The 21152-nt window shown below is 46.6% G+C and overlaps 2 protein-coding genes across 3 annotated transcripts; both read left to right on the top strand.

The window, feature by feature from the left end:
* Positions 1–500: 500 nt before the first annotated feature.
* Positions 501–8935, top strand: LOC146598454 (complement decay-accelerating factor-like). 2 transcript variants are annotated; one of them, XM_085300413.1, is made up of 11 exons: positions 501–668; positions 882–1070; positions 1576–1767; positions 2464–2563; positions 4224–4306; positions 4817–5011; positions 5207–5266; positions 5393–5521; positions 5657–5839; positions 6178–6274; positions 7112–8935. In XM_085300413.1, the coding sequence occupies exons 1-10, from the start codon at positions 530–532 to the stop codon at positions 6267–6269; spliced, it is 1362 nt and encodes a 453-aa protein (XP_085156539.1). In that variant the 5' UTR covers positions 501–529; the 3' UTR covers positions 6270–6274; positions 7112–8935. The 2 variants fall into 2 exon arrangements, with proteins under 2 accessions (XP_085156539.1, XP_085156538.1); XM_085300412.1 differs by having other exon boundaries at positions 6182–6274.
* A 2022-nt stretch (positions 8936–10957) lies between these two features.
* On the top strand, positions 10958–19728 carry LOC146598455 (uncharacterized). The gene is made up of 15 exons (XM_085300322.1): positions 10958–11001; positions 11408–11595; positions 11894–12085; positions 12319–12415; positions 13081–13166; positions 13616–13810; positions 14700–14786; positions 15037–15063; positions 15731–15788; positions 15998–16108; positions 16621–16803; positions 17588–17683; positions 17857–17973; positions 18945–19178; positions 19277–19728. The coding sequence occupies exons 1-15, from the start codon at positions 10958–10960 to the stop codon at positions 19287–19289; spliced, it is 1728 nt and encodes a 575-aa protein (XP_085156448.1). The 3' UTR covers positions 19290–19728.
* The last annotated feature ends 1424 nt before the right edge of the window (positions 19729–21152 follow it).

Consider the following 21152-nt stretch of genomic DNA (forward strand, 5'->3'; position numbering starts at 1 on the left):
CTCACACCCATGCTGAGTTACAGTTGAGTCAGGCAATTAGGAAAAACAGAACAAGGGTGGCCCTTTCAAATTTTTGATGTGGATCACCCTGAGGAGCGGGGCTGCGTTACCTGCCAACGAATGACGAGCGTGCCTTTTGCTGCCTCAGACACAGTGCGGGCTGGGAGCACGTTCTTTTCTGCCCTGGTAGCACTTATTTTTAGTAAATTCCTGCTAGTCAGCACTCGCTGCCACTCTGAGGTCCGATAAACGGGTTGAGTTAACGCCTTGAACCTGTTACCCCTTCACACGGCGCAGGAGGACCCGGAGATGTTGCCCAAGTCTGCGGATGCAGCAGCTTCCCCCTCGCCCCTGGCCAGCTCCGCTCCAGCGTCCCTGCAGGAGTTCGTTARTTCTGTGTGTGTTCTGGGAAGCTTTCCACTGCTCCAGAGGCTTGGCGAAGTCCCTGCAATGCTGCCTCTCCTCCCAGCCTCAGAAATACCCTCTCAGAGCTAACCGCATGCTGCAGAGGAGCGAGGAAATTTCTGCAATGAAGCTGCAAGAACCGGGATGGGGGAGGCAGCAAGCTGATACGAGTGGCCGAGCATCCGTGGCCGTCACGCGGGGGCCTCGCCACCCCATGCTGCTCCTGGCGTTGCTGGGGCTCTTACGCCTGCCTGCTGCTGGCGGTGAGTACAGACACGCGGCACGTGCGGGACAGATGTGCAAGACCTCCCCGCCTCCCCCCGGCTGCCTGGCCCGGGCTGGGCAGGGTGAGGGGGCCRCCTCCGGGCACCCCCCGGATCCAGCCCTGCCTGGTGGATGCTCCTTTGGGGCTGAAGGCAGCTGGGGGAGGACAGGGAATGGTGTTGCCAGCAAAAGAGCTTTTCTCCTGACTGCAGGTGACTGTGGGCCTCCACCTCACGTGACCCACGCCAAGCCGTCTGGTGTCAACCTCACCRGCAGCTTCCCCGTTGGATCCAAGGTCACGTATACGTGCCTTGAGGGCACCATCAAACTGCCCGGGAGGTCGAACACTGTGGAGTGCCTGCCTGGCCCTCGCTGGTCGGAGCTGTCCGAGCTCTGTGGCCGTAAATACTTCCTTTCTCTGAACTTAAGTTCCCTCCTCTGGCTTTTGCTTCACTTAAAGTTTCTGCCCTTCGTGGTGGCTGTTCTGCAATAGCGCTCTCCATCCCGGCAAGGTACAGCAATATTTCCTTTAGCTGCCGTTCGTGAGACCTGCTGACGGGTGTCAGATCTGGGCCAGACATCAGCAGGGTAAGGGAGGAGCTGGAGCCCGTGGTGCTGGCGCATCCTCTCTGTCCTGGCTGGCAGATGCTCGCTTTGGAGACAGCTGCCCCATGCASCACGTCTCTGGCACACGACGTTGAGCTCTGGTCTCCTTTTCACAGCTTCTGCCTGCATGCTGAACACGTCCTGCTCTGCACTTTGCAACAGCTCYGCTCAGCAGAGCAGCAGTCTGGTGACCTGCTACGCGCTCGGGAGCTTTCCAAAGCACGGCAGCGAGGGCACTGCGGTGCCACAAGCTTTGTGGGGATGGTCAGCTCTTCCAGGCCTGCTTTCCCTGCCCACCAGGCAGCTGTGCTTCCCCCACGAGACTGCAGTTCGCTGCCCTGTCCGAGGAGGACCAGTGGAGGAATTTCTACCCTGTTGGGATCACCGTGAGCTACTTCTGCCGCCCTGGCTACGAGAACATCACAGAGAGCTTTCCCACCAGCACGTGCCTCCAAAATTTAACGTGGTCACAAGCTCCCGAGTTATGCAAGAGTGAGTATCCCTGCGCCTGCTCCAGCTCTGCTTGTCACTGAGCAGCCGTCAAATCCAGGGAYGGCTGCTCCAACCCGCCTGCTTCAGTTTAGTCTGAAATATAACCAGGTTGCTGCCATTCCAACAGCTGCGGTTTTAATATTAGTATTTACTGTCAGGGCATATCAACCTAATTTCAAGGCTTCACAACAGAAGGTACAATCAATAGATTGCAATTTTTGGTGTTGGCATAATGAATTTGTTTTCATGTCAGGGAGTAGGTTCACATCTGGATGCAGCAYGTGCACAGTGCAAGTGCCCATTTGTAGGGGGTGTTCCTAGTGCTGACATTCAATATGGAGATAAAGTATATTTCTCAGTGAAATCTGTATGTTATTAAGACTGATGATGCGGCACATAGTTGGCTACTGCCAAACTATCAAGATGAAAATCTCTCTTGAGTGTTTTTCTCTGCAACGCTGCGAGATACCTGCCGCTGCCAGCCACGAGCGCCGAGCCCTGCCTGGGACTTGCACCCTCACCCCGAGTTGTGATACTGGCCGTCGCCTTTCGTTAGCTCCGCTGCGACACGCGTGAACAAAAAAGCTTTGTTTCCTTCGGGTGTAACCTTGAACATCTGGGTCCTGCGTTAGCCTCTGTTGTTTTTCCATCGCAGCAACAGGCGCGACGGCTAACGCTGGCCTTGCTCTCTCCCAGGGAAATCCTGCGGGCGCCCAGGCGCGCTGCCCAGGGGCCGAGCGCTTCCTCCAACAGACTTTCTGTTCGGCGCAAGGGTGGCCTTGTTCTGCGAGGACGGGTGAGTCGGGGGCTGCCCCGCGGGCTCCTGTGCTGAGCTCGCGTGGACAAACGCCGGTGCTGGCACACAAACTCGGGCCTGACCTTACGAAGCACTTCAGGCTCGTGCTGTGAAGCTCCCGATACGGGCTGGGCTGCTGTTTTGCAATACGTCCCTCCCGCCGAGGTCGCTCCGAGCGAAGCGCTTGTGACTAAGGCACAGCTGGAGGGAGGGGACCCGGATCTGAGCTTGCAACACCCTTCCCAGGGTTGTGCAGAGGAAGTTTAGCTACCCTAGAACATCCATCGCAACGGGGCTTGTTGTACCATCGGTTTGTAACTACCGATTTCAGAATTGGATACMTGAAATATTACTGGACCTTAGAACTGGATTTTATTCAACTGGCCCTTAGGGGGAAGTATATACCCTATATTCTGCTCTGTGCTTCTGCGTGATGTCTTAACTGTTGCAGCATCAGTACTGCTAGCTTGTCCGTTCTCAGCATTAAGCTGGACACATATTAGAAAGAGAATCGATTTCCTTCTTGGTTTCTTGAGGTATGAGTCTAGACAACCATGCGAGCATGGTTCTACCTTACTGGAAACCCTGGGTTCCCAAACCGTTCCTGGGATTCAGAGAACAAGATATATATTGCACAGAAAAAGGTTTGTGATTGAATTTTAAAATTTGGAACCATAAACTGGTTATGTTTGCTGGATGTTTTCAAGCTAGAAAAAATGACATGAAGCACACTTTCCACCAGTGATCTGACTCATACTTTCTGCCTGTTTTCAGGGCACATATGCAGTAAAAGACTGAGATTTGAGAAATTATGCTCTTAAATCTCTGGCTAGTATTCCTCCCTCCCCAAGTAGGAACTAACTGGCATCATCTGGCTAGTTCTGCCTGTCTTTACAGAAATTTCAAATAAAACAGCTTTTCTTTCCAGATACTGCCTTAGGATGGTCCCTAGGGAAATGACAGCATGCCCAGCCCCTCTCTGGTTTGAAAATAAGCATCAGGGTGGAGGGATAGTATTATCCACCTCAGCTGTTGCATTCAAGTGATGAATTTTTGRAACAGAAGATAAGTCAGAGACTGGGGGGCAGTCAGTGATGCYGAGACAAGGTGTGTTGGCTTCCAGTGAGCAAGTCTAGTAGCSACTTCAGTGACAACATACAGTAATGTTGCTCCTCACCAGTCCCTGCTGTACGCAGTGGATGCATTTGAGTATTTGTAGAAATTCACTGAGCAGGCAGGCAAGGCAGGAAGGTCTGCTATCTTTTGCTTTTCTGGCAAAACACGCACAACCTTATGACCTACTGGCAATGTCCTGGTAAGGAGAAGGCAATGAAGGACACTGGGCTCCCTGCCCTCTGCCCTGCCTGATGCCCATTGCACTCTTGGTTGGCCGCTCGCGACGACTTCTTCCATCCTCGCAATCAAGGAAGCACTCTGTAGTGAGAGTCAAAGGAGAGAAGCACTTAAAGATAGATTAAATAATGATTCTAGTCCTGAAAAAGGCAGAAGATCTCTCCMTCTTAGCCAGCTTCTATCTGCACATCTTGCTTTAAACTGCCTTTTCTATGCTACTGATCATACTAGTCCAAGGGGGGAAACTACTGTTCCCAGTTTCTGGACAGTTGCACAAATTGCTCTTCTTTTGTGTATTTTCACTTAGGTACAAATTAAGCGGGAGGCATTTCATCCAGTGTCAGCTCAAAGGAGACAATGTTGAATGGAGTAAATTTCCAACTTGCGAATGTAAGTTTAATCCAGCCTCACTTTTATCTTCATTCCAAAAGATCCTTGCATGCTAAGGGCTAATCTAAATCTGTCTGCGTAGTTTGTTTGTTTTTCCTGATGTTATGGACGATGGGCATATTGGGCTTTTTTTTTTTTTTTTTTGTAAACACTGCATTTTGTTACTGATAATATATTTCAGCAATTCCCACACAATCAACATATTTTTATTTCTCATGACTTAAAAGTTTGTAGTGAATGTGATGTTATGAGATTTCTAGGAATCATGAACCACAGTATGGCAACCTGCCTCTTTATTTTTATGACATCTGGAATAAGAGGGAGAAAGAACTGAGAACAGAAAAGTTTCAGATGACCTCAGCGAAAGTCTGGGYTAGCTACCCGTCTTCAATTGTCCAGAAGGTTTATTCTCTTCAAGAACCATGGGAAAACTCTTAACACTTAAACGTTTTGCATTTTAATTATTAGTAAAGCTTTTAGAAATACTCACGTTGGCCTTCTCTCATGCAGTAATTACGTGCTCCCCACCTCCCCAAATTATCAACGGAAAGCATGATGGTGAAGGTGTAGAACAATTTGCCTATAACTCAACAGTGACTTACAACTGTGATCCTGGCTTCCAGCTCAGCGGAAACATTTCCATTCGTTGTACAAGCACAGATAAAATAAATGGAGTCTGGAGTGGAGCTGCGCCTGAATGTAAAGGTGGCTATCATTTGAGTTTAGTGTTTATTAAGAGTTTAGTGTTCAGTATGCACGAGCTAAACWTATCGTGCTTGCCTGATACAAGTGTAAGTCATATTGCAATTTAAAAAAGAAAACACACATGGATACCAAAGTGWATATGGAATGAACATTCTAAAAGAAAGATGTAGTGCTAAACTATTCTTTTTATCACAGAGAAAAGAACATCTGTCAAACTTAAATCAAAAGAAATGGAAAAGAGTCGTGCTCTCAAAGGTGAGTTGAAATGATTCAACATTGAATTAAAAGTCCCACATTTCCAGATTTAATTAGCTGCTTTATTATATCTCTATGAAAAAAGCCATTCAATTAATTTCATACTGTGGTTTTCATTCTTTTCAGATTCCTATGGCTACAGCATCCAAGCATCTAAGAAGGCTTTCAAAAAGGAAATGAAAATCAGCCTCTATAAAAAGTCACTCCAAAATACCATCTCCTTCTCCCGTTCTTCTTCATTCTCCAGGGCACTAGGTTAGTCCTGTCACATCTCCTGAAACTCATTTGGAGTCCAGGGGGATTTGTTATGGAACTCAATGTTTATTCCTATCCCTATAGCTGCAGCTTTCATTTTTTCACATTTTTTCACATATTTTTCTTTAATGTTAGGTAATTGTGTTACCTCAGCATTCAGATTTGTTGTACCTTTGTATAAAAGCCAAAGTTACTACTATGCTGGAAGCAGCCAAAGATCTGTATGCTCCCCGAAGTACATGGGAATTTCTGGCATTCTACCCCAGGGTGATTGCTTTGAAAACTTAAAACGGTCTAAAGTACCAGCACTTTGTGGAAGTGAGTGACTTTTTTGTCTTGGTTGAGATTGCTTTCTTCTGTATGTTTTCTTTGTGTTGTTGGTGTTTTTCACTTGTTGGGCATCTGGTTCAGAGATCAGGTTTGACTGCATGGGCCTTCTCTTRAAAATCTTTATTTTGTATCAAATGTATAATTTTTTCAGATAAGATGTCAGTTATTTCTTTGCCCTTGTATTATTAGGGACTTTGCTTAACCCAGATCGTACCATATACAAAATCAAGAAAGAATTTTATACTGTATAGCCTCGAGAGTGTTGTGTTTTCTGTCCTTACCATGATGTAAGATAATGACCTAATGCTAACCTTGTTCTGTGCTAGCAAGATCATGGGCAGCCAGGAGGACCAGAACATGGCAGAAGTGCTGTTACAGCAGATTTCCAATTCGTTGCAAAGGAATATTTTACCCRTAAAACGGGTGAGTGTCAGTTGTGTTGGAAATGGTATCTGAGTGGGAACCACAAACTTGTAAGTAATGAAGTATGGCAAAATACCCACCGGAGGATCTAGCCCTAGACTGGAGACTTGATGGAAAGCATTTCTCCAGTATGGGGGTTAAGCTGAACTTCGCCTTTCTTGAGCCATGTCTCTTGCACCAAAAAAAGAAGAAAAGAAAKAAAGAAAAAAAAMCAACAACAACAACAAAACAGTTTTCTCACCTGAGTTGCATTAGTTAAGCCCAGGTACAGAAATGCCTGCTCCAGGTTCAGCATGGCCATGCAGCATTTTGCTCGCTGCTCTGTCGTTTCGCAAAGGCAAGGTTTCTTCCATGCAATACCTCTCAGATCTGCTAGCATTGCTAAGCTGACAGTAACTTTAGACTAAAAACTTGATATATTTGTCTAGACTATTAAATAAGGAATCAAAGAATCTCATTTACACTGTAAAAGGCAGGGTAACTGGACTGCTTTTTACCAGCTGCACGTGTGTGCACGCATCAGAGAGACCTGGGTAGGAAAGAAATTTCAGTATTATCAGCATACAAAAAGAGCTTCAAAGAAGAATTTTACAAGCTTAAAGGAGATKAAGTTTTGTGATGTCAAGCCCTTGGTAGTAACAAATGAAGATTAGAAGCATCCTAGATCATACAATGTGGAAGGAAAGTGGGGAAACTTGTGTTCTGTTTTTTGCCTAGAAGTTCCTACTTTGCTCTATTATATGGCTCTAGAATGAATATTAATTATTTAAAAAAACTCTTACTGTGGGTTTTTGTTCTTTTTTAAAAATATTTTTTTCATTCTTGGCACTTTTTCAGAAGACTGTATCAAATAAGCAGCTTGGCATAACATCTAAAACCAGCTGCACCGCAAGAAATGCCACTTTGCCTTGTACTTCAGCGACTCGGCTCTACTCTCCCAAAATAGGAGTCCTGTAAAATCAGCATGTCAGTGCCAGAAGGCTGGAGCAAGTGATGCAAAAAGGGAAATGTGGAACAACGCCTGCAAACTCCAGTATTTGAGGGAGGAAATGGCTCAGACGTTTCTGAGGTGCAGTGCTCCCTCCCCCCCCCAAAGTAGGTGGATTTCTCCTTCTTTGAAATTCTGACCAAGAATCTGCAAGCAAAAAGCTTCACTCTAGGCTAATCTTGGAGAGCATGTTCTTTCCCTCAGACTGCCTGCATGGCCCATGGGACACATGGTGGCAATCAGGCGGAGAGATTTATCTGCAGCTTCAGAGCAGTTTGTGTTGTGGCTTCTCTCCTCCAATGACGCCGTGGCAGAAGGACATCAGTAGAGGAAAAGCTGAAAGGAGGCGCTTGTGGTTTGCTTGCGTGATTGCAAAGACAACTGTCACATGCTCTAAGATGCTGCTGCTCTTCCAACCATCTCGCTGTAAATGTAACGATGACTAACTGTAAGGATGACACAGTTCAGTGTGATCCTACCTATATAAATATATTGTCCTCTTTCTTAAAAAGATAGCATGTGAGCACAAACGATATAAAACCATCCCCGCGTTCTGTTTGTAAAGCGCCCCGTGCAATGGTCATACTTGTTAGGACTCTTAAACTTCATTTGCAAATAGAGAAGAAGTGAGATCAGATCTGTCTCATATACACAGATAACATGTTTTTTATTTTTTTAATTGTAGTATGTTTTAAAGTTCCAATGCTGAAAATTACTTACCTAAGAATTGGTTATTTCCCATGGTTGTTTCTCCCACCTGAGATTTTCTCTTTTAGTAGTTTCCTTCTAACATCACAGGCACAGTTCCAATTCCCTCATGATCTGATTTGATCTTTTGCAGACTCAAGAAGGGAAGGTGCAATTTCTCCAAAGCCTTTCAGGCCTTCTTGAGAATTTCTGAAAGATCTCGGTAATGCTACARTCAGTTTGACTGGGAGTTTCCCTTGTCACAGATTTCCTCACCTGCTGGCAACACAGACCTACTACCATAGCAATCAGKGTAAACACAAAGACACCTGGGACAGGCTGTAAGTGAGATGCAAATACCAAACCCAGGACTTAATCTCCACTGGGCTGAGTCACTCCTTTAACATATTAATTCCTCGTTGTCAAACTAATAGTCTCATTGCAGATATATCCATGTTAAATGTCAGCATGGWTTTGCTGAAATCAAAAGACTGACTTATCTTGCTAAGTTATACACTCATCTCTTATAGGAAGTCATAGTACTTTACAYGTCAAAATGAATGTTGTAGGGTATTTACATTTTCAATACTTTTAGCACTTTCTTTAGCAAAAGCTTGTTTTTGTGTCACCCATAACTACTGATTCTTTGCAGTTTATATTTCTGTTACGACTACATGAAAGATAACGATTTCTCTAAGAAAACGATTGGTGTGTGTATCTAGTACTCTGTGTAAAATAGGTACTTCTGCTTTTCAAATAGAGGAAGCTACTCATTCTCATAAAGCTGTAGGTGATAAGCACGTTGAGTGTGTGTAGACTTCTATAAAACTTAACTGCTAAGTAAACCGTCTTTCATGTGTTGTCACACTGCAGCAACCAAGCGGAAACATCTGTTGTATGTTGTTGGCTGATTACTGCCYTTGTGTTTGATACAGCGTACTAATTGCCTTATTTAGGTGGCATTCTGGGTTTTTCTTTACACTTAAATAAATAGTACTCGTAATATGAAGGATAGATCTTGAATTAGAGTGCCTACTGTTCACTTTGCATATACTGCAGCTTTACTGCTTGCACATTATTTTTCTGGAGCTTTCCTTGATTATTTATTTCCTAAGTGGCCTCCTATGCAAGTTCAACTTGGAAAAAAACCCACGGAGCTTGGTGCAGGTGGTGCACAGGGAATATCTCTGGTTACCTTGCAAACCCTCCATCTCATCACCAAAGGAACAGGTGGGAGGAAGGGCATATTTCTGTGGATGGCCAAGAGCCACGCTGGCAGATGAACGTGCATTTTTGTCTTTAAATAGAGAAAAGCTTTGACAAACTGCTGCATGGATATCTCATAGCCACTGGTAATGCAAAAGTGAATCRATAGGCAAGTTTGCAGCAGGTTAAGTGCAAGATTTTCTGCTGCAGCTTGCAGGAGGCATTAACAGGAGCTGTTGGACTGCTTTCTCTCTCAGATCTTGGGCCCTTGAATAGCAAATTCAGTGACCCAAAAGCTGGTTTTGCTGTCACCTTAATATCATTCTGGTTCGTGCCTGGTCGTGCTCCAACCTGCTGCAGTGGAAGTGCACGATCCCGCGAGAGCTACGCTCGGATGTGCATGCCATTTCATTTTAGCCTTTGCCATGTGCTCAGCCTGATTTCTTTCAGCGAAGGGATGTCAGAGCAAGATAAAAGCAAGTTGTCTTCAGCTGAGCAGACCCGGCCCCATTATCAACGGGCTCTGCTGCCCTGTGCGTGCGTTTCCAGAGCCCCTTCTGGCATACGGAGCCTTTGCTGCTCAATTGGCGTTGCTGGGGCAGCAGTGAAAGTGCTGCAAAGTTCAGCAGAAAATGTGCGTGGCAGAAACGCAGAGAGACCCCAGGGGCGCGAGCCCGTGACAGTTGTGGCGTTCCCTTGGGCGCAGGCAGTGCAGTTTTAGGCTGAGAGATGGATGTGGCTGCAGGAGCGAGACTAGGCTAGGTGGGGCAGAGGACTGATAGAAACTCTGTTAGCAATGTGCACGATATTGTGAGAATTCTTTGCCAAATGCTTCTCGGTGTTTTGTTATCTCATGTCGAGGTCACTGCTATAATCCATCACAGTAAAATTCCTCCGTATTTGTTTTTTTCCCCCCACTTAGCAACTTCCTTTTACATGATAGAGCCACTATGCCAAGTCTCATCTCAGTTGCTGAGTGATCTGGAAAAATACGTGGTCAAGACATTTTCCTATATCAACATGTTCACAAAAGATTATTTTTCAGGACTATGTAATGCAGGATGCTTCACTGCTCCCTCAGGAGCCTTGCTGAAAATGCTTTTTTACATGTACTTGGAGATAAATTGCATCCAAAAAGTGATATAAAGTAAAAAAGCAAGAAAAATGAGTGAAATAACTTTGAGCTTCTCAGTGGAAACACCGTTGTTTCCTGGAAAGACCAAGGCAGACGGAGAGAGGCAGGAAGCTCCCAGGAGGGCCGGGCGGCTGGAGGACCTCGCTGTGAGTGGTAGCCCTGACATGAGTTCCGCTGGGAGAGTGTCACAGTGGAAATGCCATCATCCTTGCTGTGGTTTTTTTTCTTTTTTTTTTTTTTTTTTTTTGGTATATGCATTAAAAAACAGTTCAGTTATCAGCTTCCAAGTGAGCCTCACTTACAGCTTAGCTGTGCCCTGACTTTGTGCATCGCTTAGCAGAAGGGTGTCGCTCTCCTTTCTTCTTGCAGGAAAACCTCTTACTCAAGAAGGGCTTTTTTCAGGGGCTGGCAAGCAATGCCAGGGAGATGAGCCTGGCTGGGCTGGGGCATCGCCAGCCTCCGGGAGCTGATCCCCTGCCCCGCGCCCTCCCGTGCCCCGCTGCGGCGCGCGAGGGCTGCGAACAGGGAGCTTCTCTGCCCCTTCCAGCTGGTGAGGCCACRTACTGACCATCCCCCTCCCCTTCTTCTTTTTATGTTTGCAACCGGATAACTTTGGAAAGAGGCAAGTCTTTACTGGAAAGGGGGGGGAAGCGTGGCTTCTCTGAGGATGCACGAAAGTAACCGTGTACCTCAAACGGGTTCCAGCAGCAGGTAAGAATTCCAGGAGGAAAATTCCCGAGCCGGAGATCAAACGGAGGGCACGGCAGCGGCCGGGTTTCCGGGCGAGCTTCTGCTTTCTGCCGGGCGCCCCGCTTGGGCAGTGCCCGGCTTCCACTCCGACCACTGGAAAAACCGTATCAGCGGGAGGAGGCTGCTGCCGGGAAGGGCGGCGGGGGCCGGGCCGGGGCCGCTCCCTGCCCCGGACCGCGCCGCGCTGCGGGCGCTGCTCCGCCGCGATGGGCGCCGGGCGCTGCTGGGTGCTGCTGCCGCTGCCGCCGCCGCTGCTGCTGCTGCTGCTGCTGCTGCCGGCCCCGGCCCGCGGTGAGACCCGGCCCGGGGGGCTGCGGCTGGGGCTGGGGAAGCCCCGCTGAATCCATTTTTATTTTACCGTAGGCAGTTGTGGGCCGTTGCCCAAGTTAACCTACGCAGAGCCCCCGGAGGAGGAGAAGCCTAGGGAAAGCTTTGCTGTTGGCTCCAAAATAACATACAGATGCGTTCAAGGCTTTGCTAAACTGCCCAGGATGCCAGACACGGTAGAGTGCCTTGAGAGCTCCCAGTGGTCCCATCTCCTCGAATTCTGCAATCGTAAGTATCCTGCTTTCCCTGAAACGAGCAGGGATGAAAAGACGTACTGCTTCAGCAAGTGCTGYCGCAAGGCTCTCTCGCCCTGGCAGGGACGGGTGATCACCCGCTTATCAGAGGATCTGTCAGCGTCCCTTCTTCCTAATTCTGTTTAGCCCCTTGGGGCCATGCAGCAGCACTTGTGTGTTAATAAAAATAAATAGCTGGGGGGAATGCAGGACAGAGGGGAAGAAGAGTTGCAAAGAGTGCAAAATATTGTTATTTTTCGTTTGTATGTTTGGATTGTCTTTATTGTTCCTAGGTAGCTGTTCTAGCCCACGACGTCTAAGCTTTGCTAAAATATCAGAAGAATATGAAACCAAGAATTTTTATGCTGTTGGGATCACTGTGAGTTATGTTTGTCGCCCAGGCTACGAGAAAGTCAGTGAAAGGCTCCTCAACAGCACCTGTCTTGAAAATTTAACGTGGTCAGAAGTTCCTGAGTTATGTCCAAGTGAGTGTCTTCTGCAATGACCATCTACAGCTGAATCCTTAGGACTGTGTTTTTGGTTCCACATTGGGTTTTGTTTTAGGATTGCTTTTTCTAATAATGTTTAGCATGAAATATCATCTGGTCTGAAGTCATCAAATATCTGGTTAGACATTGCCATAATCTCATGTGAAGTATTTTTGTTATTTTTTCCCATCCTTGTAATGTTGTCCTAAGGCTGATCTTGCTTTTCTTAGAGAAATCTTGTGGCATTCCAGCAAATCCAAAACATGGCAAAGTTGCTAAAACAGATCATCTCTTCGGTGCAAAAGCAAATGTAATTTGTGATGATGGGTGAGTATGAAGCAAACTGCCCACGTTGATTTATAGCTTAGTGCAGAACTGCTAGCTAGTGCTGGGACCTTAAAAACAGAAAAACAGATCAAACAGGGGAATAAAATGCCACTGAAAGCCAATGCCAGAAGTCCAGAGCAGCGGGAGGGAAGGGCTGCTGAGAAGTGAGGATCAGGATCTCTCCTGTTGAAGCTCTGGTACCATTGTATGTGCTACACCTTGATCAGTCCTCTAATGGAAAATGCCACTGTAGCGTGAGTGATTTGTAACGTCCATCGGTTTTGATGGCAATTTCTGCTCTTCAGAGGAATGGAAAATGCTGCATCTGTCCATACAAAAGCTTAATGAAAATATCTGGCTGAAGTTTAATTTAACGTGTAGGAGGTTAGTACAACAAAACTCAGTGTGAGACCTTACAGAGGAGGAAGGTGATACTTGCTTTGCAAAAACCTGATTCAGCTCACTCTGACTCGTTGTCTCATAGATTTTTCGCTCACACTCACAAGCACCAAGAGGTGCGTGCCCAGGTCGCCAGGCCAGGATCACTTGTGCGTGACACAGAGGACAAGGGACCCTGTCTGGCCAGTCCTTAGCATGTCTCTGGGACGACRTCCTCTTGACTGCTGTCAAAAACCTGATTTTGGATGTCCCTTTTGCACCTGTAGGTACAGGCTGGCAGCACAGTCACCTTTCATCCATTGCGTGCTAAGAGGAAACGACGTTGCCTGGAGTAAACTCCCAGCTTGTCAGGGTAGGTGAGGTTGGTGTCTGCCTGGAAACAGTAAATATTTCAACTCAGAAATACTCAATTTTATGTTGATTTTTCCAGATTAAATCAGGTAACTAATAGCGGAAAGGAGAGGCTTGATGCGATGAAAATCGGGATTAGTCAGGAGGATTGCTGGTGCTTTTTGAAAAGGAAAGTCTGAAATAAATAAGCAACTGCATGGCGTTGTTGTCTCTGCAGGCTGTCTCCCTGCCACTGTCCCACGTGTCTGCAAGAGAGCAGGCAGCGAGACCCCTAAAAATAACWGTCTGCAGAGAGCGCAGCCGGCACTCGGATTTCAGCCTGCTGCTCCTGAGACAGGAGGCAACGCGAGCCCACACCTCCAATGGCTCCTGYATTCTCCTCTTTCAGTGCATGGGGGAGACGGTGTAGGTGCTGTTAAACGAACACCTTTCTATCCCTTTTCCCCTCAGCTATTGCCTGTGCTCCACCTCCTGCCATTCGCAATGGGAAGCACAACGGCAGCAGTATGGACGAGTTCAGGTACAACTCGGTTGTGACTTACACATGTGACCCTGGTCTTCGACTTACTGGAAATGAAAGTCTTCGTTGTGTAACTGAAAATAAGATCCATGGTGTCTGGAGTGGGCCTCCTCCTGAATGCAAAGGTGAGCGGTGGTGGAGAATCTTCTCGTTCTGGAATAGTTTTTCTTGCCACGCAGTTAGTTGGCCCAAATTTGCACCTCTTTGAAAGGGGAGGTCTGCTCTCTGGGCAAGAATTCCCCYGAGGCTTGTTTCCAGTAAGGCAATATCTACTTACAAGAAAATTTAATAGAAAATCTTGGGTTTTGAGGGAAGACAACATGCTAAGTTCTGCTGCAAAACAACTCGAGTACRGTTGTGCGCAGTTTTGTGTCTTTCTCTGCAAGAGGGACAATGTTTTATTTAAAAGAATGTTTGAAATGTGTTGTTGGCTCAAAAAAAGGTGGGCTAAAGCTCAGGATGGTTTTATATTTATTGTCCAGCAACAACTGGGGAGTAGAACCAAACGGACTGTAGAGCCTGCCTACCCGTAAGACTTTTAGTGCCACCAAGAGGTTCCTTTTTGCCTCTTTTACAACTCTCATATAAATCAGAGAAATGCTTGAGTCTTTAAAGAAAAAATTTAAGTGTGAGATCTTTGGTAAAGGCTGCAGTAGTCAGAGTGGTCCCTGGATCTTATGAGTTTCTCCGGGACACTTGGCAGAGATCTTGTTGACAGTCCATAGCTTTGTCCTTTACCAACGTGGGCCTCTTCCCGTGTCAGAGATGACGCTCTTGGGCACGCCTTGAGGAACAGATACTAATCCTCCCTGGCCAGCAGCATGGGCTTTTGGTGTATTTCCAGATCCTCAGACCACTATTACCACAGATCAGAGGCCACATGCCCACTGCATTTACTCCTCAGCGGAGTATTATGTATGTTATATATATATAGTGAATTATATAATATCTATATTTTAACTGCTTTTTTTTTTTTTTTTTTTTTTTTTTTTTTTTTTTTTTTTTTTTTNTTAGCTTTTTTCTCTGTAGTTGACACTATGAAAGTGACAACCGCAACTAAACTCTTAGAAGATGAAAGAGCAGAGAATCATCATATCTTAGGTGAGAGTTCAGGAACCACTTTCCGCCCCAGGGTCATTTTGCCCCGACTCATTAATAACGTTTTGTCTCCTCGGGAAGACATTATGGTTATCTATGTTTGAATAATACTGTTCATAGGCACAGATTAAGGAACATTCTTTATTGGTTATCTTTATTGATTTGTTTATTCTTTGTTGGTTATTCTTTATTACTTCTCAGCACTAAATTGAATTCATTATTTTAATCTCCATTTCTTCATTTTTTTCTCTAGCATTTATCCTTATCCCTAGTTGCATTGGTAAGTTATTTAAATTTGAGAATATACTTTCATAACCCAAAGCTGTTATTGTAGTTTAATATCTGGGGTCACTAATATGTTTTCTTCTTTTTAAAACTCCTAGTTCTAAACTTGTTTCTCTGGTTAGAATTTGTGCATTTCTCTGTTAGGTAATGAACAGCGTTGTAAGCAACTGCAGGTGTCTTGGTATAAAACATTACGTCAGCTGAGGGAGAAATGAAACGAGTCACACATTATTGTACATCCTGTCACTCTTTGATTAAGAAAGTTTGTTTAAAAGGGCTTAGCAAGATGAGAGATTAGTGAAGCTTGGAACATCCTTGTTGCAAAAAAGAGTTAATATTAAAAAAGGATGAATATTTTAAAATACAAAGCAAACAGGAGACTGTCTATAAAAGCACTAAGTAAATGAGAATCATGCATTTAAGAACATCAGCATGAAAAACATCCTTTAATAGTGATTTCCTGTGGTCTCTGTCCAGGGATATAAGAGGGGCTTTTGCAATATTCTGACTTGGAGGAGGAGGAGAACCTCCTAGTGGTGATAGTCAGCYGCAGAGCAGTGAATTTTACTGCCAGTCTTTCATCAAACTGTTATATTTCACTTAAATTACTTTTTGTAATTTACATTACAAATTTGCTGTTTGTTTTTTGCTTGCTTCCCAAGGAGTCTGTATACTTCTAGTCTGGGTCATCATGAGGTGGAAGAAAAAAAAGAAAAAACAGTAAGTGAACCTAAGTTAGTCCTCATAAATCTTCAGTCATTTTCAGCTTTTTGCTAATGTCCCTCTGATAGTRCAAAACGAGGTGTTTCCTCTTAAGCTTTGAGTGATAGAAATTTACCTCAGGTGTATGTTTGTATGGTTTAGTATCATCTTTGTGTTAAATTTTGTTTTATTYTATAAATTTTCTCCTTTCCTTTCTCTCTCTCCAGTTCTTATGATACATATTCCCCAGAGCATGAAATTAAGAGAAYGGATCTGCAGGAGAGTGAAACAGAGCCGGATAATGAAAAGAGATATGTGCCATGGCATCACTTTTTCTGGTAGGTTTGCTTGTTTGGCGAGATGGGGAGGCTGCGACATCGTTTAAAACGTTTGTTGCTGCATGTGTGTTGCAGAAGGCAGAGCCAGGAGAGCCCCGAGGCAGGAGGTATGCGGTGACTCCTGCTCCCAAGGGTTTCATTGCATTAAGGCTGGGGAGCGCAGCCAGTGCATTTGTTGTAGGTGGCCTCTAGGAATCAGGGTTGGGGGGAAGGTAGACTGAAGGAGGGTGCTTTGGTGCCCGAAAGCTTGTGCATGCCTAGTGATCTGATAGAAATGGGCTTGGGTGCCCCAAGAGCTTGTGTATACCTGCTGATCTAATAGAAAATATTATTTCTAGCTGCAGACCACGCAGTTTGCAAATCTCAGGTGCTAGCACCTCTGCTTTCTCACGAACTTGCTGCTGGCTGGATGAGGTGGCAATCACTTCACTGGCAGCATCTGACGTGAACGAGCCGGGCCTCCTGGCAGGGGGAAATCCTCCCCAGCACCTCTCCTCGTCTCGTGTCCGCAGCCACCGCACGAGCTGCCACGTGTGCCCCAGCTGCGAGGCCGGGCTGCACGCGCACCTGGGCCAGCCGGCCGGCCGCCTCTGCACCGCCTGCGGGGACTGGCAGCGCGCCCGGCACGGCCCCGCTCCCACCTACTCAGCCCTGAGCATCAGCGGCGCCCAGAGCCAAAACCCGGCAGACAGAAGGTGCGTGGGCCACAGGGGCACTCGTTTCCCCCAGCAGAAACGGCCTGTTCCTTTTGAGTGGGATATTTGGAAAGGATCTGTGTAGAACAGTGGAGGAATGGGTCACTTCGGGTGGGGGAAAAAAGCATAGATACCCTGATAAAGCAGGAAAATAAGGTAAACGTTGCTGTTGCTTTGCAGTTTGAGTTGCTGAGCTTGCAGGATAACGGCCAGTCCGTATGCACAGAGTCAGCTGATGCCCAGTTTTGCATGAYGCTCTCTTCCAACAGATCTTCTCATTTCTTACTTCTTGAAATCAAGAAGAGTGCAATTTAAAAAATGSACGTTCAGAAGCCATGAAAGAAGAGTGGCACAAAATACAGATCCAAAAGCCAAATACTTAGCAACACTTGATGAAAAAATGTTTACTTTTCACATGGCTTAGGTTTTCCTTCAGCTTTTCTAGAAGTACAGAGCATAGGCTTTCTCTCAGGCAACATGTGGCGTGGAGACAAACTTTAAAAACCCTGTACGATAAAATCTTGCCCTGTCTAACTTGTAAAGACCTTAGCATTAAGCTTTAATAACTTGTTTAGTCATGACTTTTGGTCAATACTGACAATATACCACCATAGGGATGTTTTTTCTGCTGTTAAAATTCCTTTATCGGTCCAATTCTTGCAAAAGTATTTACTATTCAGAAAAAAAAGTGGTTCAGTAAAGCACTGTTCATTCCAGCAGTGCGTTATATTCCGTCAGTTCTCTCTCTCTCTCTCTCTCTYTCTCTTTCTCTTTCTCTATTCAGTTCTACTGACAAAGCTCCAGATTTGCTGAAGAGAGACTTTGCAGAAGAAGAAATTTTGGAGAGGCATGAAGCAGAGCAGCCTGGGAACCGGGAAAGGTATCTCCTCCGTCTGCCACCTAAAAATACGCAGCTGGTAATGAATAAAAGTAATGTCAGTGAGAGTAGAGCTGCGCCTAAGGGGTAGTTGCAGGTGCCAGACTTCACAGGTGATTTTTGAGTCCCCCCAGAACGACCTCTGTTACGCTGCACGTCTTTGTGCTTCTCCACAGACCCGCTCACATTTGTCCCCTCTGCGAAGACTGGCTGCGCACCCACCTCGGCCAGCRCGAAAGCGCTCCCGCAGCACCCGCGGAGCCGGCGGCGCCTCCCAGCCGGCAAGGAGCGGGGTGAGTTCAGCGCTGTCGGTGCAGGTTGTTCCTCTCACCAGAGCGGTGCTACAGCAGGCGGTGAGAGTACCAAAACCGGAAAGGTAATGTTTTAACTTAAAATCAGAAAATGCCTGAGCTGCATAATGTTCTGATTGCACTGACTGGTGTACAGCCCCGTGTCTGAATAAACGCCTGCCGCCAGCTCAGAGCTGCAGCTTGAAAAGGGAGAGGTGTAAAAATGGTGTGAGGCTATCTAGGCAATGTTTCGTGATTCCCCTGGGCGCCCCTGAACTGCTTGCGTTGTTTCCTCCAGCTCTCAAACAGATAGTGCTCAGATTGGTCRTGCACGTTTTCCTTGGCCCCTTGCAATTTCCTTTTGATTAAGCAGCAAAGAGTCTGAGTGCTGTTCTTGACAGTGTGCAGYGTGGGCCTGCTTTTCACGCAGCTGCAGAGTGCTTTTCCTACTCCTGGCGATTATTAATCTGTTTGTGGCAGAGTTGTGATGCAGTAAATGAAGGGATAGTGCGTGTTCAGCTGGCCATTTTTTGGCACAGGTATGCTTATGCAAGTCTGTTGTGCTTGTGCAGGATCACGAAGCACGTTGTTTGTTTAAAAGAATCGTACTTTATAGAGGCAAATTCACAAATATTTGACTAAAATTAACATGGCTTGAGGTGTAATTCCGCGGGCCCTAGCTGCTGTAAGCACTTCTTTTATAGGTCATTTATTTCATGCTCTTCCAGCAGTTTCTCGCTCCTCTCACTATTAGCCCCGTAAGCGCCCTTTTTCAGTTCTGCGCTCACGAATCTCTAATTGTTTGAGTTACAAAGTCAACATGTTTTAAGCCTGTAATGAAAGGTGGCGTTTACTGGAGCCGGAGCCTCTGCCGTTGGGCCTGGCACGAAGCACAGCGTGGGACAGGCGCTGCTGCCGGGCCCCGCTGCAGGGGACCCGCCGGCCGCGCTCACCCCGCGCGCGTCTCTCCGCAGCGCCGGCGGGGCCCTGTGCCCGGCCTGCGAGGACCAGCTGTACCTTTCCCTGGTGCCCGGGGCCGAGCAGGGCTGCTACGCCTGCCCGCTGCGCGGGGCCGGGGCGGGCGCGCACCTGGTGCCYGCCTGCGCCCCTGCCTGCCATGCCTGCCCCCGCTGCCGGGCGCCGACCCACGCTCACCTCTGCCAGCGCCGGGACGGACGCACGGCCGCCCCGCAGGACGCCGACCCGCGGTGGGTTTGGTTCTGGGGTCAAGGTGCCACGAATGAGGGAGAACAGCCCTCGCTCCACGGCGGCAGGTAGCTCTTAACTGCCCCTTTCCCTGTTGCAGGGTAAATGCCTGAGGGCGCCGCGTGGCTCTGCCTTCCCCGCTGAGAGAYGCAGAACTGGTTGAAAGGAGCAGAGAGTTACTACACTAACGTCTTACGTTCTCACTGGAGTTTTAAACTCAAGGCAATGTGACATTAGCTTTCGTACTTCACAATCAAYAAGAAGTTCTTTGTAAAGAAGACGAAGGATCAAGCATACTCCAAATCTAGCTCCCTGCTGGTTTGGTGCCTGCATTATTTCGTGCTTTAGTAAGAAAAAGACCTACTTTTGCAGTTCTTAGAATGAACTTTGGATATTCAGCAAATGTTTCTCTCTTAAAGGAAAATGATTTCGTAGTAAGCATCCTATTCTGACAGTCTTGCAAGATTTACTAGTATTTTTAAACTTCTTTTTTTACTGAGGTTCTTTTAGTAGTGTGCAAATACGAGTGATGAAACATAACAGTATTTATAGTAAAACTATTTTGTAAATAAAGGGAATACTAAAAAAAGAACATTAGTATCCTGAGTTGTTTTTTTTCCCCCATATTCACTAATAAAACCTTACAGGCAGTTTGAAATGCTTTGATAATGCTGTTTTCTGCCCTGATAGAATCACCAGCTGCTCAGAGATAACAGAATCACAGAGCAGTTGAGGTTGGCAGGGACCTCTGGAGATCATCCAGTCCAACCCCCCTGCCCAAGCAGGGTCACCTAGAGCACGTAGCACAGGATCGCGTCCRGGCWGGTTTGGAGTATCTCTAGAGAAGAAGACYGCACAGCTTCTCTGGGCGACCTGTTCCAGTGCTCTGTCACTCTCACAGTAAAGTTCTTCCTTATGTTTAGGTGGAAACTGTAACTGTTGCTCTTCTGCAAAGTCATTCGGGTGCTGTGCGTGGCCTTTCCAAGGAACTGGGAAGCCGAGCCAGAGGCAACAAATTTTTGCTAGGGAAAAGCCYACTTCCACCCTGGAGCAGTGTGGAGTGCTGCATCGAGGACTCATGTCCTCCTGTAAGGTATCACCTTCCTTAAGCCAACTCGGAGTACTCATGGACCAGTCATACTTTCTTTCCCCAAAGCCAGGCTGTGGATATAGCAAGGAATAGTCCAGAGGATTAAACCTAACCACTCTCCTGCTTGGTGTCCGGTGGCTTGTGTTCTGTTTTTTTTTCTTTGACATGGAGACAAAATCCATAGTGAGAATGCAGGTGGTTGCCAGGAAATTTATGTTATGTTATTTAAGTTATGTTCTGACAAAAGACAGGCAGTGCAAAAAAAGGTGCAGTTATCTAATTCTGCCCAAGTACTCCTTTTGCAACTTGGACAYGACATTTCCGTGTGGTTGTGCTGACAGGTACAATCCTGACGCTATTATGTTACCTTGAGGAGAGGGAGAGGCCATGGCCATCTAAATGCTTGAGCTGCTCCCCRGATCCTGGCTGCACTCCTTGACTCTCCCCATTTGATAATAACTTGCTATTGCTGAAGATAAAATACTCTTCCCCCGCCCCCTTTTTTTTTCCTCTCTCGGAAACTCTATATGAAAGCAAGAAGGAGAGGAGTGCTGAGTGGAGGGTTATGCAGATTCAAGCACAACATCTGTGTTGGAGGATAAGGTTTGTGTTTAGCACAGCTGTGTAAAGAAAACATGCAGCAGTGGTACCCACACTCCCTCATGTCCAGTTTTGGGAGCCTGAAGCAGGAAAAGTGCCTACTGTCAGTGGGACATTGCTCTTCAAGCYGGAGGAGAGCCCAGGGCCTCTGGCTGATTTGAGAAACAAGTGTAGGATGCTACAGCAGAGCGAGCAAGCGTGGGASCATTCCTCGCAAGGGAGGGCCAACGTTCCCATTGCGGCAACACTTAGGGCAAGTCATACACATGRTGTGTTAGGTTACTGT

This window comes from Rhea americana, unplaced genomic scaffold (assembly GCF_003343005.1).
Source record: "Rhea americana isolate MKP2758 unplaced genomic scaffold, rheAme1 scaffold_163, whole genome shotgun sequence".
Classification (NCBI taxonomy): Eukaryota; Metazoa; Chordata; class Aves; order Rheiformes; family Rheidae; genus Rhea; species Rhea americana.